The 23896-nt window shown below is 40.7% G+C and overlaps 1 protein-coding gene across 1 annotated transcript in view; it reads left to right on the top strand.

The window, feature by feature from the left end:
- Positions 1–23896, top strand: part of kcnq1.2 (potassium voltage-gated channel, KQT-like subfamily, member 1.2) — a 480582-nt gene that overhangs the window by 86482 nt on the left and 370204 nt on the right. Inside the window, exon 10 of the mRNA XM_059652242.1 lies at positions 11973–12101. Within this exon, the coding sequence (XP_059508225.1) occupies positions 11973–12101 (129 nt within the window). The remainder of the gene's footprint in view (positions 1–11972; positions 12102–23896) is intronic.

Raw genomic sequence — 23896 nt, 5'->3', positions numbered from 1 at the left:
TGCTCCAAAGGTGTGGACTTGTTGGGCCGAAGGGCCTGTTTCCACAATGTAGGGAATCTAATCTAATATGCATCATTGAGATGTCTTCTGAGGAGGGTGGAGCCTGCACAAGAAGGGTGGGTTGCACCTGAACTGGGGGGTGCAGTATCCTGGGTGGAAGGTTTGCTAGAGCTCTTCAAGAGGTGTGGCAGGGGGTTCGGAACCAGAGCAACAAACCAGTAAGTGCAGGAACTGGGAACAAAAGAGAGAATGAGATATGCATTGCGCAGAGTAAGACCAGACAGAGTGAAGTCACGGGGCTCAGAGAAACTGGAGTCTGGAGTGTATTTACTTCGATTCAAGAAGTATAACTGGTAAGGCAGCCGAACTAAGAGCATTGATTACTTAATGGAATTATGATGTAATTGCCATGACAGTGATATGGTTAAAGGAGGGACGGGACTGACAGCTTGGCATTCCTAGATATCACTGTTTTAGATGGGACAGAAAGGGAAAACAAAAGGGGCGGGAGAGTTGCGTTGTAGATTAGGGATCACATCACAGCTATGTTGAGGGTGGACTCATCATCGGGATCTTGCAGTGAGGCGCTATGGGTAAATTTCAGGAATAACAAAGGTGAAATCACAATGCTGGGAGATCATTGAAGACAGAGGAGCAAATATGTAGTCAGATGCTGGAAAGTTTTGAAAAAGGCAGGGCAGTTGTGGTGGGTGACTTCAACTTTCCTGTTATTGACTGGGAGTCCCTTAGATCCAGGAGCTCAGATGGAGAGCAATTTGTTAGATGTGTCCAGGAGGGCTTTTTGAAACAGTATGTTGACAATCCAACTAGCATGGAGGCCATACTAGACTTGGTTTTAGTGAATGAGCCAGGACAGTTGATCGATGTTTCAGTAGGAGAGCATTTTGGGCTTGGTGACCATATCTCTGTAAGATTTCAAGTAGTCATGGACAAGGGCAAGAGTAGCCCATGGGAGAGAGTGTTTAATTGAGCAAGGGCCAATTACACCCAAATTAGACAAGAATTGGGGAATGTGGATTGGGAGCACTTATTTGAGGGCAAAACTACATCTGGCATGTGCGAGCCTTTTAAAGATCAGTTGATTAAAATGAAGGATGTGCATGTCCCTGCAAAACTGAAGGACAGGACTAAATAAAAACCGAAAGAACTGCAGATGCTGTATATCAGGAACAAAAACAAAGTTACTGGAAAAGCTCAGCAGGCCTGGCAGCATCTGTGAAGTTTGGGTATTCACCATCACTCCTAACCTTCTGCTCTCTGATGCTGAACATTCTGTACTTAGCAAAGACCTCAGGTTCATTCCTCTGCGTCCCCACCTTTAATGAATTTTGGGCACAACATGGCACTGAACTCTTCTTCCACCACCTTTGCCTCTGCCTCTGTTCTGTACTGCATTCGCTGCTCACAATCTGGTTTCCTTGACACAGGAAACTAAGCTTAGAATTGGTGACCGCTTCACAGAACATCTATGTTCTGCTCGCAAAAAAGACCCTGAACAACACCTTATTGTCTAGTAGGGGACCCTTAAGCCCTCCGGACTCCATTGAGTTCAATAATTTTAGGGCCTAAATTCTCCCATGTCCCAGCCCCCTACACCACACACCAGGCCTTGTTGCCACATAATGCCCCCTATTGTTAGTCACCAACAGTCCCCGTTAACAACTATTCACCCTCACAGCGTGATCGTTAGCAACTCCTTTGTCTGTCCAACTATCTTACTCTCTCTTTGGGCTCTATCCTATCGATTACTCCCCACCCTACCCACATCCCTATTTTTTTGCATATAAACTGACGTTTTCCCAGCCACCATCAGTTTTAAGGGTCACTGGAAACAAAACTTTCAGTCTGTTTTCACCTTCACAGATGCTGCCAGACCTGCTGAGCTTTTCCAGCAACTTTGTTGTTGTTGTTGTAAGGATAGGACTGGCAAGATTCAGGAACCATGGATGACAAGGAAAATTGTAAGCTTAGTCAAAAGGAAAAAGGAAGCATATGATAGGTCTAGGCAGCTACAAAATGACAAATCCCTTGAGGGATATAGAGAACTTAGGAAGGAACTTAAACACAGAATTAGTAAAGCTATAAGGGGCCATGAAATGTCTTTAGCAAACAGGATCAAGGATAATCCCTAGGCTTTTTATGCATATATTGGAAGAAAAATGAGGATAGCAAGGGAAAGAGTAGGCCCACTCAAGGACAAAGGAGGGAAGTTATGTGTGGAGCCACAGTAAGTGGGCAAGATCTTTAATAAGTACGTTGTATTGGTATTCACCAAGGAGAAGGACATGACTGATGTTGAGGTCAGGGATGAATATGTGAATATTCTGGAGAATGGCAATGTATTGAAGAGGAATGTTTGGGTATCCTAAATTACATTAAGGCAGACAAGTCCCCAGAGCCAGATGGGATCTATCCCAGGTTTCTGCAAGAGGCAAGGGAAGAAATAGCTGGGACATTAGCAGATATCTTCACATCCTCTTTGACCACAGGTGAGATTCCAGCATAATGGAGATTTGCCAATGTTGTTTATTCGTTTAAGAAAGGGAGCAGGGATAACCTAGGAGATTATAGGCCAGTGAGACTGACATCTGTCGTGGGGAAGCCGTTGGAGAAAATACTGAGGGACAAGATATATGCACATTTGGAAAAAAATAAACTAGTTAGGGACACAATGCATGGTTTTGTATGAGGAAGGTTATTTTTCATTAACTTGATTGTCACCTCTTCAAAAATTCAAAGATATTTGATGAGGGAAGGGCCTGTGGATATAGTTTATATGGACTTAAGTAAGGCATTTGATAAGGTCCTATTTGGCAGATTGTCACAAAAACTAAAATCACATGAAATTTGGGGTTGGCTGGCTAGATGGATACAAAACTGGCTCGGTCTTATAAAACAGAGGGTCGTGGTGGAAGGGTGTTTTCAGAATGGAGACCAGTAACTAGGGATCAGTCTTAGATGCTGTGCTCTTTGTAGTACATATAAATGATCTGGAGGAAAATGTGAGTGGTGTAATTAGTAAATTTGCTGATGACACAAAGATTGGTGGAGTTGCTGATATTGTGGACATTTGTGAAATGATACAACAGGATATAGATAGATTAGTTACTTGGGCACAGAAATGATAGATGGAATTTAATCCAGACAAATATGAGATGATGTATTTTGCAGGTTCAAGTTTGCGTGTGAATTATACTGTAAATGGCAGAGCCCTTAGGAACATTAACATACAGACACGTCTGGGTGTGCAGATCCACAGTTCCCTAAAAGTAGCAACACGGGTGGCCAAGGTGATTAAGTCGACATATGGCATGCTTGCTTTCATTGGCTGAGACATGGAGTACGGGAGTTCGCAAGCCATGTTGCAGCTATATAACACCCTTATTTGGCTGCATTTGGAGTATTGTGTGCAGTTTTGATCACCACATTACCAAAAGATCATGGAAGCTTTGGAGAGAGAGTGCAGAGAAAATTCACAAGATGTTCCCTGGTCTCAAGAGCATTGGTTATAAAGAAACATTAAAAAGTCTAGGATATTTTTCCACTGGAAAGATGATGGCTGAGAGGAGACCTGATGGATGTTTACAGAATTATGAAAGGCATAGACAGGGTGGATAGTCAGAGGCTTTTTCCCAGGGTTGAAGTTTCAATTACAAGGGGGCACAGGTTCAAGGTGAGAGGGGGAAAGTTTAAGAGAGATGTGCGAGGGACATTTTTCACACAGTGTGGAGGGAATCTGGAACACACTGCCAGAGGGCATGATGGAAGCAGGTGCATTGGCAACATTTAAGTGGCTTCTGGATGGTTACATGAATAGGGAGGAATAGAGGGATATGGACTGAATAAGGGCAGGAGCTTTGTTTTTTTCAGTTTAGTTAGGGCATGATGATTAGCACAGGCTTAGCCAAAGGGCCTGTTCCTGTGTTGTACTTTTCTACTTTTGAGTGTATAAGGAGTATGGTAAGGGGTTGAGTATGCAGCCTTGTTGGGCACTGGTGTTAAGGATCATTGTGGATGAGATGTTGGTGCCTGTCCTTACTGATTGTGGTCTGCAGGTCAGCAAGTCCATGATCCCGTTGCAGAGGATGCATCGGAGACCAAGGTCTTGGAGTTTGGAGATGTGATTGTGTGGAATTATAGTGTTGAAGGCAGAGCTAAAGTTAGTAAATACAAGTCTGATATAGGTATTCTTGTTTTCTAGATGTTCCAGGGATGAGTGTAGGGCCAGGGAGATGGTGTCTGCAATGGACATATTGCGATGGTAGATGAATTGTAGTGACTCAAAGCAATCTGGCAAGATGAAATTGATTTGTGCCATTACTCACCTCCTGAAGCACTTCATAATGATGGATATCAGAGTTACTAGGCAGTTATTAAGGCACGTCGCTTGGTTTTTCTCTGGTACCCGGATGACAGTGGCCTTGAAACAGGTGGGAACCTCACATTTAGAGTAATGAAAGGTTACAGATGTCTGTGAGTACTCCCACCAGCTGGTCTGTGCCGGTTCTGAGCCTACATCTGGGACAGTCGTTTTCCATTGGTTCATACTCAAGCAGGCCGACCTGATGTCTGTGGTGGTGACTCTGGGTACAGGTGCACCTGAGTCTGTTGGAAAGGTGACATTATTTCACTGACCTTCTTTGCATCCTGTGCCCATTTTGAATCGAGCTCATCAGGAAGGGATGCGTTGTTGTCAGTGATTCTACTCTATTTCACTTTGTAGCCCTTTGTATTGTGTAAACCTTTCCACAGTTGACATATGTTCGTGTGGTTAGTCTAGGATTCTAGTTTAGTCTGGCATTGTCTCTAGCTGTCCCTGATGGCATTCAGCACATTCCTCCTTCGAGCCATTTATTGAAACCAAACTTTTTGACTAAATTTTTAGTCATCTGATCTACTGTCTCCTATCTATTGTGGTACTCTGTATAATTTATGATGCTTCATTGCAATACTCTGAGATATTTTGACATTAAAGGTGCTACATAAAAATGAGATGTCATTGTTAGTATAAGAAGTACTGGCGAAATTAAGGTGACTTAAAATGCCAAATCATCTCAATATGAACTTGAGATTTCAGGAAGTGGCTTTCGAGACAGTGGATGTATTGATTATAGCCTTCCAGAATTCCTTTTACTCTGAAATGATTCCATTGGATTGGCAGATAGTGAATGTAACAAGAAAGAAAGGTGAGAAATAATAAAAAGACAGCCCTAGTTAGCCTAATGTCAGTCATCAGAAAAATGCTGGAATACATTATTAAAGGAAGAAAATAATAATATGGTTAGATTTAACACGATTTTATAAAAGGGAAGTAGCATTTGTCAAACTATTGGAATTTTTTGAGTATGTAACCAATAGGATAGATAAAGTGGAATCATTAGATAAATTTTGAAGAGGCACTTGATACGATGTCTTGGGAAAATTATCATATAAGTTAAGGCTTGACAGGGTTAATGGTGATCTATTAGTCTGGATTGAAGATTGATTAAAGGGCAGAAAGTAGAGAGTAGGAATAAATGTGTCATTTTCAGTTTGGAACTGTTATTATGGAGGTAAGTGCAAGGATCAGTGCTTTGATCTCAGCTATTTGTACCTTACACACTGGGACCCAGCTTTAATGAGGTCTATGGGGTCCATGCTTCAAGGTAGCTTTCCAGTGGAAAATGTTATTATGAGGCTATTTTGAAAACATCAAGCCAGTAATCAGCATAGTGAAAAACTGCAGTAACACAAATGAACATCCATTAAGTGAGTTTTAAAAACAAATCCTGATTTCATTAAACAAACAAAAGTTAGTTTTTTTCTATGAGACACTGTATACAAAACTAATTTATTTAACAATTTCAGTTGCAACATTTCTACTTACTGCTAGTCTTAATCTGCTTTCATTTCTGATCTATTTATTTAACAAATCAATTGGAAATACTTTGTAGAATGCTTGCAATAACTATGTTCCTTGTAGTCTCATTCAGTAAAATCAGTTTTAAATTATTACTCGAGAAAGGAATGCAAGTATATTGTGTAGGTTTAAAATTGCCACTGTATCTCAACAGTTTAAACAACATTAATAATTTAACAGTTATTTGGTTAGAGATTGGCTTGTTTTGCTTCACACTCTTTTGGAAATTTATCTCCAGTATCATTGAATAAGGTGTTATGTATACAAAATTAGCTTCAATTCTACTGATAGTAAAGTATGAATCTGCCACAATTTCAAACTGACATCTACAAATAAAAATATAAACAATGGCAGCATAAATGTTCAATGTTATTCATCAATTTGACTTCTTCATCTTAATTTGGAGGTTGCTCATTAAATATTAATGATAAAAATGTGGACTGAAATTTCTTTCAGTGTCATTTTGGAATCCAAGATGAGTCTGCATTGAACTGGGTTTCGTGCAATAATACATCATACTGTTATCAAGGTGTGAGTGCCTTAATGATTTAAGTGAGGGTACTGAAAACAATGTATTCAAGCTTGTTCTCATTTAGGTTTACTCCTAATCCTTAAATGATGACTCCCAGTTCTAAACTCCTCCACCATTGGAAACATCCTTCCTACATCTAACCTGTCTAGTCCTGTTGGAATTTTATAGGATTCTATGCGATTCTCCCCTCATCCTTCTAAACTTCATTTAAGTATAATCCCAACCAACTCAATCTCTCCTCATACTCCATCAGTTTTGCCATTGCAGGAATTGGTCAGAAGTCAAATGGTATCAGTTTTCTATGTTATTCGACATTCCACTCAGAACATTTGTGTGATCTTTTGATCTCTCTGCCATTGATCTCTCTACCTATAAATACTGTGCCTGTATGCTTTTCTTCACTTCACCTGACAAAGGGGCAGCACTTCAAAAGCTTGTGATTTGAAATAAACTTGTTGTTCCCATTATCACGAGGTTATGGTCCATCATGGACCTCCTGCAGTGCCACAATGATGCCACCCGAAGTTTGCAGGAACAGCAACTCATATTCTGCTTGGGAACCCTGCAGCCCAATGGTATCAATGTGGACTTCACAAGCTTCAAAATCTCCCCTTCCCCTACTGCATCCCAAAACCAGTCCAGTTCTTCGCCCCCCCCCCCCCCCACTGCATCACAAAACCAGCCCAGCTCATCCCCTCCCCCCACTGCATCCCAAAACCAGCCCAGCCTGTCTCTGCTTCCCTAACCTGTTCTTCCTCTCACCCATCCCTTCCTCCCACCTCAAGCCGCACCTCCATTTCCTACCTACCACCTCATCCCGCCTGCTCGACCTGTCCATTTTCCCTGGACTGACCTATCCCCTCCCTACCTCCCCACCTATACTCTCCTCTCTTCCTATCTTGTTTTCTCTCCATCTTCGGTCCGCCTCCCCCTCTCTCCCTATTTATTCCAGTTCCCTCTCCCCATCCCCCTCTCTGATGAAGGGTCTAGGCCCGAAACGTCAGCTTTTGTGCTCCTGAGATGCTGCTTGGCCTGCTGTGTTCATTCAGCTCCACACTTTGTTATCTTGGACTATAACCTGGTGTTGAGTAACTTCTGACCTTGTCTAACCCAGTCCAACTCTAGCGCATCCACATCATCCCAGGAAGCAATTTAGTAAACTTGCACTGCACTCCTTCTACAGCAAGACCAAAACTGCATACAGTATTTCAGGTGCGGTCTCATGAATCACCCAGTATAATTGCAGAAAGGCATCCTCATTCCTTTACTCAAATCCCCTCATTATGAAGGCCAACAGACTTACTTCTGTACTGCTGGCATTAACCCGTGCACTTACTTTCAGTGACTGGTGTGCAAAGATACCCAGGTCTTCATATAATCATGTAATGCTTACAGTGTGGAAACAGGCCTTTCAGCCCAACAAGTCCACACTGACCCCCAGAGCATCCCACCCAGACCCATCCTCCTATAACCCATCTAATCTACACATCTCTGAGCACCACGGGCAATTTAGCATGGCCAATCCACCTAACCTGCACATCTTTGGACTGTGGGAGGAAACCGGAGCACCCGATGGAAACCCACGCAGACATGGGCAGAATGTGCAAACTCCACACAGTCACCTGAGGATGGAATTGAACCCAGGTCCCTGGTGCTGTGAGGCTGCAGTGCTAACCACTGAGCCACCCCTGTCTTGTTGAACATTCTCCACTCTCAATTTGCAGCCATTCAAATAATGATCTGTCTTCCTATTTTTGCCACCAAGGTAGATAATCTTACAAAAAAAACCAAAAGAACTGAATTTGAATCTTCACAATCCAAGGTCCCAGACACACCTTCCAGGTAAAGCAATGCTTTCCCTGCACATGACTCAATCTAGTCTATTCTATTTGCTGTTCACAATGCGGTCTCCTCTACACTGGAGGAATGAAGTGCAAGTGGATGACTACTTCACAGAACACCTGTGCTCCCTCTGCAAATCACGCCCTGAGCTTCCAGCTGCCCACCACTTTGACACACCACCAAGTTCCCTGGCAAACACCTCTCTCTCAGGCTTACTGCAGTGCTCCAGTGAAGCTCTGTGCAAGCTGGAAGAACAGCACTTCATTTTCCACTTGGGCACTCCGTAGCCTTTTGGACATAATGTTGAGTTCAACAATTTTAGGACTTAAGCACCTTTCCCCACCATTATCACGTGGGCTGCTACCACACTCCAGCCATTGTCAGTCACTCATAGTCCCATTAGCAGGTTTGAGTTCTGAGGAAGCGTTACTGGACCTGAAATGTTAACTCTGATTTTTCTTTTCAGATGCTACCAGATCTGCTGAGCTTCTCCAGCAACTTCAGTTTTTGCTCCTGATTTACAGCATCTACAGTGCTTTCAGTTTTTACTACCCATCAGCAGCTGTTAATTTCCCCAAACTGACCTTTAACCACTCCTTTGTCTGTCCAACAGGTCTTCTCCCTCTTTGGGATGTATCTCTATTTAGTTTCTCCCACCCCCTCCACTCTTGCCCCTCCGAGCTACCATCAATTTTGAAGAAGTGTCACTGGACCCGAGATGTTAACTCTGGTATCTCTCCACAGATGCTGCCAGACCTGAGATTTTCCAGCAATTTCTGTTTTTGTTGAATAATCTTACATTTATCCATATTATACCGCATCTGCAATGTATTTGCCACTCATGCAGTTCGTCCAAATAAAACTGCAACATCCCTGCATCCCCTTCACAGCTCACCCTTCTATCTAGCTTTATGTCATCTGTAAATTTTGAGACATTATATGTAATTCCCTCATCTAAATCATTAACATATACACCGAATAGCTTGGGTCCTAGGACTGATCCCTGCAATGCCTGACCACAATTATCTGCCAATCGGAAGAAGAGACATTTATTCATAGTCTTATTTTGTGTTGGCTAATCAAATTTCTATTCATGTCAACACTCTGCTCCCAATACCATCCGCTTTAATTTTACACAGTAATCTCTTTTATGTAGGACTTTGCGAGAAACCTGCTGAAAGTCCAAATAAACCACATGGACTGGCTCCCCACATGGATGAACACCACTAGTTACATCCTTGAAAAATTTCAGTAGATTTGTTAAACATGAGTTCTCTTCTCTAAATCCATGCTGACTGTATCTGAAGAAGCGTCACTGGACCCAGCACGTTAACTCTGTTTTCTCCTCCACAGGTGCTGCTAGACCTGCTGACCTTTTCCGGCAACTTTGTTTTTGTTCCTGACTGTGTCTGAACCACGCATTGTCTTCTAAGTGCTGTACTACAAAATTCTTGATAATGTACTCTAGCGTACATGATGTCGAATTCACTGATCAGTAATTCTCTGATTTCTTTCTACCTCTCTTTTTTAAAATAGTGTGATTACATTAGCTACCTATCCAATCTGTAGGAAATGTTCCAGTCTGTAAACTCTTGAAAAATGACCACCAATGCATCCACTATTTCTAAGCCAGTATGTTAGGTACTCTGGGGTGTAGATTTCAGTCCCTCGGGATTTACGAGTTTTCAGTCCCATTATTAGCTCTAGCACAATTTCTCCAATCACAGATTTTCTTCAGTTCCTCCCTGCCACTAAACCCTGTGTTTCCCGCCGTTTCTGGTACATTATTCATGTCCTCCTTTGTGAAGACAGAAGCGGAGTATAAATTTAGTTTGTCAGCCGTTTATTTATTCGAGATGTCCCCATTTCTGACAGCAAAGGATCTAGATTAATTTTTGTCAATCTTTCTCTTTGTATGAATCTGTAGAAACTTTTACAGTCAGTTCTTATGTTCCCTGCTAGCTTACTGTCACACTCTATCTTCCCCTTTTTAATCAATCCATTGATCCTCCTTTAACTTCTAAAATCTTCCCAATCCTCAGGTCTGTTGTTTTTCTTGGCAATTTGTATATATTTATTAATATACATCTAATACTGTCTAATATCCTTTGTAGGTCATGCTTCATGCACTGTTCTCTTTGCACTCTCGCAGTAGACAGGAGTGAACCATTTTTGTCATTCACCCATTCATACTTTGAATCTTTGCCATTGCCGATCCACAGTCATCCCTTTCAGCAACATTTCCCAATCCACATAGCCAATATTGAATATTGTGCAATCATCAGCAAACATTCCCACTGTTGTACTTAAGATGGAGGGAAGGTCATTGATGAAGCTGATGAAGATGGTTGGGTTTAGGACAGTATCCTGAGGAACTACTGCAGGGATGTCCTGGAGCTGAAATGATTGCCCTTCAACAACTGCTACTCCAACCAACTTCCTTGTGCCAGGTATGACTCCAACCTGCAGTTCAAGAAGGCAGCTCATCATTACCTTGTCAAGGCCAGCTAGGCATAGGCAATAAATGCTGAACCAGCCAATGATGCCTACATCCCTCAATTTCTCTTAAAAAATAGTCAGTAGATATTTATTGGTTTCTATTATCATGATTTTCAGTTCTGTTCTTCTGTTGACAATATGCAAACTCCAGTCATGATATTAGTTCATCAAATTGGCTTTCCTCCAATTTCCTCCAGTTCTTCAGTTTTGCCACTGTTCATTGTTACCATACTTGAATGATGTCTTGATATAAAAGAGTTTCACCCCACCTCTAGAATTCAACTCTCTGTCCATGTTTTGACCAATGAGGAGGTTATGACTGTTTAAGTTGCTAGAAATCTGTTGATACCTTCCATTACTTTAATGATGACTGATAGTTGGGTGGACTGAATTTATTCTTCTTTCTTGTGGACAAGACATACCTAATGCTAGTGTCATCAGTGAGCTTGAAAAGCTTGGCTAAGGGTAAGGCTTGTTCTGGAACACTCATTTTCAGGATTGCTTAGTGATATTGTCAGGACTGAAAGCCTTTGCTGTATCCAGTGTCTTCAGTTGTTTCTTCATATCATGAAGAATTGAATTGGTTGAATACCTACCTGCACTGTGATGTTGAGACTTCAGAGGAGTCTGACTTAAATCATCCACTTGGCACTTCTGGATGAAGATTATTGCAAATATGTCAGCTTTGTCTTTTGCACAAACACATCAGGCATCCCCATCATTTAGAAAGACGATATTTTTGGATCCCGCTCCACTGGTTTGTGGTTTGGTTGACTACTTATGATGATATCGTAGCTTTGGAAGAGCTTATGTAAGGACAATCTGTCAATCTCAGCCAATTGATCCAACAACCTCTTTCTTTTATGTAAGAGATACATATTATTTTTCAGCGATCCTTCTGAATTTCACTCTGGTATGGCATAGCTGGAACTTTAACTTTTGTCTTTTGGGATTCCCATCAGAGGAAAGCATTTCACTTTGTCTACTCTAACAAATTATTTTAGTTTTTTAAAAGCATCTCTATTAAATCTCTCTGCAACTTGTCCATTTAGTTAAATACTTAAATATTATGGCATTTTCCTAACATTTGTAACTTACTGTGTTACTTTGTAATGATTTATGGCTATAAAAATAACCATTAACTACAGTTAAAATTTTAAAAAATCTTGATTTTTATAGACCTTATGGCGATGTTATGCTGTAGAGAAAACCCACAGTTCCACAGCTACTTGGAAGATGTATGTAATGCCTCCTGATTACATTTCCAAAACATCAGCAATGCCATCCAGCCCAAATGTGAGGAAACAGGTATCACTTGTTACAATTATGATTTCAATTAACAATACAATTTATACTTACATTGAACCATAGTTCTACATCTGTACTCTCTCAAATATTTGTTTTAACTAAAATTTGTCATTGATTAAATGCTATTTAACATATATACCATTTGCATACAAACAATACCAGTTGAAGTAGTCACATGCGATGTCTAAAAATATATTCCCCATGAGGTGATAAACTCAGCATGCTCCACCTTTGTTTGCGAATAAATTCATGGATAAAATCTTCCAGGCTTATCCAAAGCTTTTAGAAGCAAAGGTTGAAGAATTTAATTTAGTAAGAAGCAATACTCATCTCTTGATGGTAGGCTGAAACTTTGCTCTTAATTTGACATGAAATTTGAACACACAGTTTCCCAAAGATCATAAAATTTGTTATTCAATTGGCATCAGGTCAGTAAGAGAAATTAAGGTTGAATAAGGAAAACATTATATTTATGTTAATTTAAGCCTGTAGTTTACATCTTTTGTTTGTCTGCTGCTTCACTGCATAAGATACACTTTCCACTAAAGATAGTCCATTTGACTGCTCTAGTTGCCGCACTTGGTGACAACCTTCACCTTGGTGATCTGCTGCTGAAGATCCCAGCATAAGTGTTCAATCTATCCTGCTCAGCTTCCTCCTTCACCATCACTGTCTTTGCTGGAGGTTCTGTCATATTGAGTCCTCAGAATCTTTCATTGGCATTCTGTGTAAACTCATCAGCATCCCAAATCACCACGATTACTTTCACATGTGCAATTGTTTTAGGTAAAATTGTGCAGAAAGGTGACAGTTGTGCATCTAGAGTAACTTCAATTTTGTTTAATCTTTCTTTCCCCTGCCATTACATCTTGGTGGTGCCTCAGTAGTTACAACTATTTGAGGAAGGCTTTTGACTGCTTTTCTGCCCTTCCTCAGATATAGTTGCAGGTGTACTCTGGTGGTCCAGAGCCTAGAGGTCTGCAGCCTGCTGAGAGCCTTCTTCACAGTGCAGTTTCACCTTCCCTGGTCAGACTTGATCAAGTTGTTTGGCTCCTTGGCAGACTGTAAGTGGTGAGTTAGGGCACTCGTAGAGTATCCAGTGATGACAATTCTTGAGTGCCTGTCTGTCACTCCTCTTCCTTGTTGGTGCTCCTTGGCATCTCCCTTAACCCATGAGGGGATGAAGAATTAAGCAGACGGTCATGGTGAGTTGGCCCCCTCTCATCTAGCCAGTGAATAAATGCATCCAAATCATCCAGTGTGAAGGTCCTCATCCATGTTTAGCAGATACTGATTGTTCTGCTGGACCTGGTTCTCCGCAATAGCTGCCACATGGTCCTTGGAGACAGTCATACCTTTACATGTTAGAACCATGATATCAGATTGAACTTGGGCTGACTACTCTGCTGTTTGCTTCAGTCGATATGTGATCTCTTGTACCTCTGTCAGGTGTTCCCCTGTAAAGCCTGTGCATCTCCAACAGTTCATTAATACGCAAGTCCAGAGGGTTATTATCTGTACTGGACTCAGCAGGGGCCTGTGCTCTGACAGTTTCTGGAGTGTGGAGACCTCAGCTGTTTTATCTGTCTCCATCTGGGGATGTGTCAGAGCCGTACTCACCTAAATGTTGCCAAGAGCCTGTTCCGGGTAGGTTATCCATTGAGATGAAAGTCTGAGTGCTGCTAAAGGGTGAGAAAGAATGCTTTGATCTACCTTTCATCCGATCCCCAGAACCCTGTCTCCATACCCTTTGAGTACAGGGTGTAATGTGTTATGGAAATGGAAAGGAAATGATCATTCAGGGATATTTAGGGGAAGTATTGTTTTTGTTGACCAACAGATAAACAAAAATGTTATTCATATATTACCTGCAAATTTGTTCTTAAGAATAAAAATAGTTGAGATTAGAGTTTTCTAAAATTAGCTGGAACTACCTATTTTAATGGAAAATTCTAACTTTTTATGGATGTGTATCCTCCACAAGTTGCACACGAGGGTGCAGATATTATCTTATGCATCGAGATTTGAAATTGGCTCCTTTGCAGTGCTGATTTATTTTACATTGTTTTGTAGTGTTATGATTCTCTTCAGTATATTGTCCAAATTCTAGTAATATAGATATGACTGGAAGTAAATTCTTGACCAACATTTACTTGAATTATAATAAAGGGGTGTGTTTGTTTGAACAGGGCTGCATTCCATGCAAGCTCACTGGTTAATTGCATTGCTTGGGGATGAGATGGACTGGGGAAAGGTGGATGCAATGCTTAGGTAAATGAGCTGAAGCTTTGAGTTTTTTCACTTAACCACCACAGAGAGGTATTGACAGCGGATAGATAAATGGCCCACACCCCAGATCATCATGTCTCTTAACTATGGTTGCCTGGTGGCTACTCTACTCTAGGGAGAAAAGAAAAAAAGGAAGACAGGTTAGAGGGAAAAATGTGAAAGTCTTTGGAAGTTCACTGCTCGGTCACTTACACATATGCATTCCAAACAGGTCAATTATTACATCAAAGGACGATTAATACATGACTTGTAGGCAGCAAAAGCCATTAATGCTTTGAAGCTCTTTTTTTCCCTGAAGATTTTACTGTTTCAAAACCAGTTGTCTTGTGGAATGCAGAAGCCTTTCAGCAATGTGATGATGGGAAGTTAGATTGCGAAAGAGAGAATCCAGCTTAGACCTTGATGTCCATAGTGAATTGTTTATATGGCATATAGTGTCTTTAGCCTTGTCAAGACTGTGCTTTACTTAAGTGTAAAAATGAAACTTGCTTGAATAGAAATCTGTTTTACTGTGTAATGTTTGATAAATTGAAGTTTTTTTTAAAGTAGTGATATTGTATTTTATCGTGGAAATTTCACTGATATTTACATATGTCACTGAGATATGAAATTGGAGCCACACTCTTAATTGCATCAGTATATTGAGGTACTCCTTTGTTAGACTCAGTCCAATGAGAAGTAAGTTCATCTTAAATTTTGGTATAATTGTACATTAAGACCTGAAGTATGTCCCTGTTAGAATAGTTAGCTTGTGAGAGGCTGAAGTTTGAAAATTAAGTATCATGTTCCAATTTCAAGATATTCTGAGTAAGTACATTGCTACTATAAAGAAAATTTCTAATGGGAGTACCCACTATAATGTGGTTAACCAAAGAGGTTCAGGAAAACATCAAAATTGAGGAAAAAACATGTAACTGCGCAAAGATGAGTGGCAGGTCAGATGATTGGTCAACATATAAAGAACAACAGACAATGACTAAAAGGTTAATCAGAAGGAAGAAATTAGACTGAAAGGAAGCTGGCTAAGAATGTAAAAACTGATAACAAGAATTTCTACAGCTCTTTAAAAATGAAAAGAGTAAGAAAAGTGAGTATTTTTTGTTCAGAAATTCAGAATGGAGAATTAATAGGAGATAACAAGGAAATGACGGATGAAATCAACAAATATTTTGCTCTGTCTTCACTACAATAGATGCAAAAATGCTTCTAGTAATAGCTGCAAATTTGGAGGTGGGAGGGAGAGGAAAACATGATGAAATTATAATCACGAAGGAAGTGGAGCAAAGCAACAAGTCTCTGGGTTCTGATGGATATCCTTCTGGGGGTTGCATTGGTGTTAATTTTCCGAAGTTTGTTAATTTCTGGAAAGTTCTATCTGACAGCAAATAACACCCTTCTATTCAAGAAGAGAGGGAAGCAAATAAAATCAGAAACTATCAGCCAGTTAGCTTGAAATTTGTGGTGGGGATCAAATTAGAATCGAACATGGTCCAAGATTATTGTGAAATGTAAAAGCTTGCAGTTACACATTAGCATGGTTAGGAGATTAGGAGATTGGCTGATTGGCAGAAAGTGGAGATTCTGTATAAGAGGGTCCTTGTTTGGTTAACATGATGTAACAAATGGCGTGCTGCAGGTTTCTGTGCTGAGGCTTCTTTTTTTTAGCAATTTACATTAATGACTTTGAGAGAGAAAAAGCATGGGAGCTAATTTTGCAGATAACACCAAGATAGATAGGAAAATAGGAAGACATAAAGAAGTAGCTGATAAGATATAGATAGGTTGAGAATGTGGCCAAAAATCTGCCAGATGGAGTATAATGTTAGAAAATGTGAAGTTGTTATCTTTGGCAGGAAAATGAAAAAAATAGTATCACTTAGACAGAGAATAGCTGCAGAATTCTGAGATACAGAAGGATTTGGGTATTCTGATGCACATGTCCCAAAATGTTTGCATGCAAGTACAGCATATAATCAAGAAGGCTTATGGGATATTATGCTTTGTTATGAGGGAAACTGAATGTCAATGTAAGGATGTTATGCTTCGTGTTTTACACGATATTTGTGAAATCATGACTCAAATACAGTGTGTTATAATGTTCTCATAATTTAAAGGATGTAAATGCCCTGGAGGCAGTTTACTAGATTAATACCTGAATGACCAGATTGTCTCCTGAGAATAACTTGGACAGGCTGGACTTGTTTAGTTGAATGAGGGGTGTCTTGATTAAAGTGTCTAAGATTCTGCTTAGTCTTGACAAGGTGGATGTGGAAAAGATGCTTCCCCTAAGGTATCAGCCCAGAACTGGGGACCATTATTTTAAAATTAAAGTTGTCCTTTCAAGATAGAGATGAGATTTTATTTTTCTCATTGGGTTGTGAGACTTCTGGACCATCTGCCTTGGAAGGCAGTGGTGATGGGGTCATTGCATATTTTTAAGACGGAGGTCCATAGATTTTGGTAGGTAAGGGAATCGAAGATTATTGGGAATATTGGAATTTGAAACGCAAACAGATCAGCCATGTTCTTATTGAATAGCGAATCAGATCTCACCAGCTGAATTCTCCTCCTATTCTATATGTTTGTATGTCCAGAAATCAAACCTCCCCCCCCAATAATGATGATGATACATCTTAATATTATTGTGGAATTCTCCACCTTAGAAGGCTGGGGAGATCATGTCGTTGAACATCTTATATAAGAAAATAGCATTCTAGAGGCTAACATTGTTCAGGGATATAGGGGAGAGCAGGAACATGGCATTGAAATAAAAGGTCAGCAGTGATCAGCTTGAATGGTAGAATGGCTCATTGGGACAAATGCCCTTCTCGCGCTTCTATTTTCGGTCTTTCTAAAATATTGGGTGAAAGTTTCAGAAACTTGGTGCCACTGATGTGGTGTCTCATGCAACAGCTGACAGGTTCATTGACTATAATTTTCATTGCTTTCAAGTGACAAAATTATAAGCCATGAACCTGTGATTCTCTCTGATTATCTGTTACAATGTTAGCACTTGACATATCCTTTTACAAAGTATAAGGGTGGCTGTATATATTATATATATGAAAAAATTTGATATCATTCAAAGTAACAGCCTATCAAGACCAGCAGAATATTTGTAAACTTGATACAGAGCCAGACCTTGAAAGACTAAAGAATAATATAATTTTAATTACAAAACATTTGTCCATTTTCACTTTCAGTATTTTGATTTATGATGGAATTTATTACCGTATAGCTGTTTTTCATTTCTTTTATGTACTACAACTCATAAATACTGACTTACCATGTCTGACATTGTTGTAAGATTGTTGTTTTGATGTATTATGAGTTAAATGTGTTGGCCACAATTCAGACAACTGCCACTCATGAGCGTAAAACTGCATATTAGAATTCTTCTTAACTTAACGTGATGTATTCCCAGTAGTTTATTAGTTTCAACACTTTTTTGTTCAGAGTCAATAGCATGGACTTGTGTTTCTCACTCCTAAGACTTCTCTTACAGAAGTTTGTTTATAAAGAGGAAATAAGTTAATTTGATCATTATTTTGTTTGTTTGTGGCGTGCATTAATTGCCCTGCCTAATTTCCCCTTGATCTGAGTGAAATGGCTCAAGCAACCAGCGTTTAAGAGTCAACCACATTGCTGAGAGTTTGAAGTCACATGTAGGATGGCAGGTTTCCTTCCCTAAAAATCAGACCATTTTTTAAATGACAATCAGTGATGGTTACATAGTAGCTATTGGGCTAGATTTTAATTCCAGATTTACTGAATTCAAATTTCACCAGTTGCCATTGAAACCATGACCCCAGAACTTTACCTTGGAGATCTGTATTGTAAGTCCAGTGATATTACCACTGTGCTACCGCATTCCCCCACTCCAAAAATCAGATTCTCACTATTGAAAAACTGATGTAAATAAGTTCTTCCTCCTTAGTTGCTGAGTTCAAATTCTTGCCATTAGATAGGGAGAATTTATTTAGATGTATTTGCGTCTGATTAACTAAACAACTCTCCGGTCTACTTTAAGCTTCTCAAATAACAACTGCAATAAAAAAAACTCAAGCTTCAAAATCTGTAAAAACAAGCTGGTAACTGTCAAGTGGATCCCCTGCATCTGTATCAGTGAGTTCACGGCTGTGCTAGCCATTTTCTCTGCACTTTAGGTGGAATCTCTACAGTTTCAGCATTTTCCACTATTATAAATAACTGCCTTCACACTCCATTCACACAATATCCTCAGAATATCAGGTCGCTTGTCATCCGACAGGCTGAGATAGCGCTTTTTCTCTCACTGATTGCTTTTCTGGGTTGGGGCATATCAGTGTTACAGTTGAGAGCTTGTAACATTATTGGAACAAAACATGAGAAGAGTCTTATAAAATAAATGATAATAATCTAAAAGGTGACAAGCAGAGTGACCTGCATGTATATGTGCAAACGTCATTAAAGGTAGCAGGACATGTGAAGAGAGAATTTAAAGTATTCAGCATTCTCGGCTTCATTAATAAGAACATGGAGTACAAGAGTAGGAATGCTGCGCTGAATTTGTTTAGGACATTAGGTAGACTTCAGCTGGAGTATTGTAGACACTGTTATGCACTGGGGGCCACATTTTAAGAATGATGTGAACGCGTTGGCGAAAGCACGAAAGAGCTTTACAAGAATGTTTTCAGGAATAAAAAAACTTTAAGTTACACTTTTTTAGGTGGTTTTCATTTGTTGGATCTAGGCTTTGTAGGCTGGGTTAGCATTTATTTTCCATCTTGAATTACCTTTGAGAAGGCATGCTGAGCTACCTTTCAGTCACGTTGCTGTACATAGGTCTACACTGCTGTTAGGGAGTTCCAGGATTTTGATTCAGCAACACAAAAGGAATGGCAATAAATTTCCAAATGAGGAAGGTGAGTATCTTGGTGTTGTGATGTTTCCACGCATCTGCTGCTGCTGTTGATATTCTAGATGGGTAATGGTCTTTAGTCTGGAAGATGCTGCCTAAGGAGCTTGGGAAATTTCTGCAACACATTTTGTAGATGGCACACAATACTGCTACTGTGCATTGGTGGTGGAGGGAGTGAATGTTGTGGTTGTGGTGCTAATTAAGTGAACTTCTTTGTCCTGGATGATGTGAAGCTTCTTGAGTTTTGTTAGATTAGCTCTCATCTAGGCAGTTGGACAATATTTGGTCACAATTGTGACTTGTATCACGTAGATAGTGGATGGGCTTTGGCGAATCAGGAGGTGGGTGATTTATTGCAGGCTTCCAAGACTTTGGCTTGCTTTTGTAGCCACTAAACTGGTCCCATTTAGTTTCTGGTCAATGGTAACCCGGATTCGTTGATGGAATACCATTGAATGTCAAGTGGTGATGGTTAGATCATCTGATTGGAGATAAGCATTGCCTGTCTCTTGTATGGGCCAAGCTTTGATTTATCCAGGAATTGCTGCAATTGGTGAAGGACTGTTTCAGTATATGAGTAATTCCAGATGTTGTTGAACATTGTGAAAATGTCAGTGAACATGCACTTCCAATCTTATGATGGACTGAAGGTCTTTGTTGAAGCAGTTGAAGATGGCAGGACCTAGGTGTCCTGGGGTTCAAATGACTGACATCCTACAACCACAACCAACTTCTTCTGGGCCACACAGAAGACGCTAAGACTATGAGATATAGAAACAGAATTAGGCCATTTGGCCCATTCAAATCTGCTGCACCATTCCATCATGACTGACAGTTTCTCAATCCCATTCTTCAGCCTTCTCCCCATAACCTTTGAATTATGGACAGAGATGGAGAAGTTCTTGATTAGGACGGGGATCAATGAGTTCTACAGATTCACCAACCTCCGACTTAAAGAAATTGATCCTCACCTCAGTTCTGAAGGGTTGTCCCTTCACTTTGAGGCTGTGCCCTTGGGTCCTGGCCTCTCCTGCTTGTGAAAACATCTTATCCATGTCCACTACATCAAGGCTCCTCAGTCTACTGTAAATTTCAAGAGATCCCCTCTCATACATCTCAACGCCAAGTAGAGATCCAGAATCCTCAGTCACACCTCATGACAAGTCCATCATCCCTGGGACCATTGTTGTAAACCTGCTGTGGACCACTACAAGGCTAGCACATCCTTTCTTAGGTAAGGAGCCCACATCTGCTCCTTATATTCTAATTGCGCTCTGACTAGAGTCTTATACAGCTTTGGCTGTGCATCTCTGCCCTTGTATTCTAGCCCTCTTGAAATGAATGTTAACACTGCATTTTCCTTCCTAACTGCCAACTGTTAAATTTAAATTCCTCTGCCCATAAATCAATCCTGAGCACTAAAGCCGTGAACAAAAATGAATTAACTCCCCCCTAGCCTGACCTCCAAACAGTCTGCCCTCACTTTCCTTCCTCCTGCAGCAATCTGTGGTGACCTTTACTAAATTGCAATACCATTGCATCTGATTCCAGCTTCTCCCTCTCAGAATTCATCCTGCAGTTTATCATGTTGTGATCACTAGTCCCCTAGGATTCCTTCACTTTAAGCTCCTAATCAAGGCTGTCTCATTACGTATCATGAAATCCAGAATTGCCTGTTCCCTAGTGGACTCTACCGTGAACTCTCCAAAGTGACTATAGACATTCCACAGATTTCTTTTTCTTGGGATTTTCTCAGTCCGTCTGCATAGTGAGGTCCCCATGATTATTGTAATAGTGCCTTTCTTAGATTCCTTCTCTATCTCCTGATTCATTTTCTGACTCATATCCTGACTGCTGCAAGGACTTGCACATAACTCCTATCCGGGTCGTTTTCCCTTTTGTGGTTCGTCAACTCTATCCAAACAAGTTCTACACTTTCCAACCCTTTGATCACATCTTGCTGTTGTTTTAAATGACTCCAACCAGAGATGAATTTTTGCTTGACTCCCCATTAATTCTAGTTTTGCTAGGGCTACTAGTTGCTATGTTCAATCCAATGCAGCATTGATTTCAAGGCTAGTCACATACTCCTCATTATTAGGACTCAATCCTTTTGGCCATGTGTGAGCAAGGTTTTATTGAAAAAAGGAGCTGAGTGGCCACGGCACAACCCAAATGAGTGTCAATTGTTATTGCTAAACAAATGTTACTTCATAGCACTGTTAATGACTGTCTCCAGCATTTGCTGATGTTCAAGAATAGACAGCGGCTGTAATTAGAGGGGTTCAGTTTAGAGTCAGAGAGTCATACAGCATGGAAACAGACTTTTTCAGTCCAACTTGCCCACACTGACCAGCTATCCCAATCTGATCTAGTCCCATTTGCCAGCATTGAGCCCTCTTAAACCCTTCCAATTCATCAACCATCCAGATACCTTTTAAATGTTGTTATAGTCCCTGCCTGCACAACTAAGTCTGGCAGCTTGTTCAACACATACACCACCCTCTGTGTGAAATGTTACTGCTCAGGACCTTTTTTATATTTTCCCCCGTTTGCCTTTGACCTATGCCCTCTAGGTTTGAACTTGCCCACCTGAGGAAAAAGAACTTCATTCACCCTCTCCATGTTCCTCATGATTTTATAAACCTGTATAATGTCAACTCTCAGCCTGTGACGCTCTGGGGAATAAAGCCCCAGCCTATTCACCCTCTCCCTATAACTCAAACCCTCCATCCTGGCAACAACCTTGTACTTCTTTTCTGCACCCTCAAGTTTAACAACACCCTCCCTACAGAAGGGTGACCAGAATTGTACGTGGTATTTTAAAAGTAGTCTCACAAATATCCTGTACAGCTGCAACATGACATCCCAACTCCTTTACTTAATGAGGGCACACTTGCCTTCTTCACCACCCTGTCTACCTGGAACTTGACTTTTGAGGAATTACGCACCTGCACCCCTAGGTTTCTTTGTTCAGCTACACTCCCCAGGTTCCTACTGTTAACTGTATATATCCTGCCGTGGTTTGCCTTACCAAAAATGCAACACCTCGCATGTATCTAAGTTAGACTCCATCTGCCACTCCTCAGCCCATTGGCTTATCTGATCAAGGACCCACTGTACTCTGAGATAATCTTCTTCATTGTCCATGGCACCACCTGTTTTGTACCTCCTATATTAATATCCAAATCATTTTGGATGTATATAAATGATGAAAAGCAGCAGACCCAACAACTACTTTTTGTCCATCCACTTTTTTGTGCCATCCAATTTGCCATGTTGTTGGGCAAATGCCAGTGTGGAACAGCTTGGATGTGGCAAGTTCTTGAGCACAATCTTTAGTACTATTGCTGGGACATGGTTACAGCCTGTGGTCTTTGCAATATCCAAGTAGCTTCAGCAATTCTTAAAATTTCATTTGTGGGATGTGGTGTAACTGGGTAGCTGGCAACTATTGCCCGTCCCTAGTTGCCCTTGAGAAGTTGCTGGTGATCTGCCTTCTTAAACTGCTGCTGTCCATGTAGCGTGGGTTGACCGACAATGCTATTAGTGAGAAAACTCCAGGAATATGACTTGTAAGACTGAAGTATAGTGATATATTTCCAAGTCAGGATGGTGAGTGACTTGGAGGGGAGCATGCAGGTAATGGTATCCCCTTGTGTCTGCTGCCCTTGTCCTCCTTGACGGAAATGATTGAGGATTTGGAAGGTGCTGAGGATCATTGGTGAATTTCTGCAGCGCACTTTTTAGATAGTACACGCTTCTGCTGCTGAGCATTGGTGATGGAGGGAGTGGATGCTTATGTATGTGGTACCAATCAAGCTGGCTGCTTTGCCCTGGATGGTGTCAAGCTTCTTGAATTTTGTTGGAGCTGCACCCATGCAGCAACATGGAGAGTATTCCATCATACTCCTGACTTGTGCATTGTAGATGGTGGACAGGAATGGGGAGTCAGAAGGTGCATTACTCACGCAGCATTCCTATCCTCTGATCTGCTGTTGTTGCCACTGTGTTCATGGGGGAGGCAATGGCCTAGTTATATTTTCATTGAACTGTTAATCCAGAGACCCAGATAACGTTCTGGGGACCCAGGTTTGAATCCTGTTACAGCAGATGGTGGAATTTGAATTCAATAGAAAAAATCTGGAATTAAGAATCTAATGATGACCATGAATCCATTGTCAGAAAAAAACCATCTGGTTCACTAATGACCTTTAGGGGAGGAAACTGCCATCCTTATCTGGTCTGCCTACATGTGACTCCAGACCCACAACAGTGGTGTTGACTTTGAACTGCCCTTGGGCAATTAGAGATGGGCAATGAATGGTGCCTAGCCAGCAATGCCCTCATCCTATGAATGAATAAAGAATGAAGAAAACGTAGCGAGTCCAGTCAAATTTCTAGTCAACAGTAACTCAAAAGATGTTGCCAGTGGATTCAGTGAATGTCAAGTTGCAGTGGTTAGATTGTCTCTTAGTGGAGATGGTCATTGCCTGGCATTTACGTAAAATTAACGTTACTTTACACTCGTCAGACAAGCCTGGATACTGTCCACACCTTGTTGCATTTTATTTCATGATATAATGAAGAGATTAATGAATTGGCT

Source organism: Stegostoma tigrinum, chromosome 18 (genome assembly GCF_030684315.1).
Source record: "Stegostoma tigrinum isolate sSteTig4 chromosome 18, sSteTig4.hap1, whole genome shotgun sequence".
Classification (NCBI taxonomy): Eukaryota; Metazoa; Chordata; class Chondrichthyes; order Orectolobiformes; family Stegostomatidae; genus Stegostoma; species Stegostoma tigrinum.
This window is presented reverse-complemented; position numbering and strand designations above follow the sequence as displayed.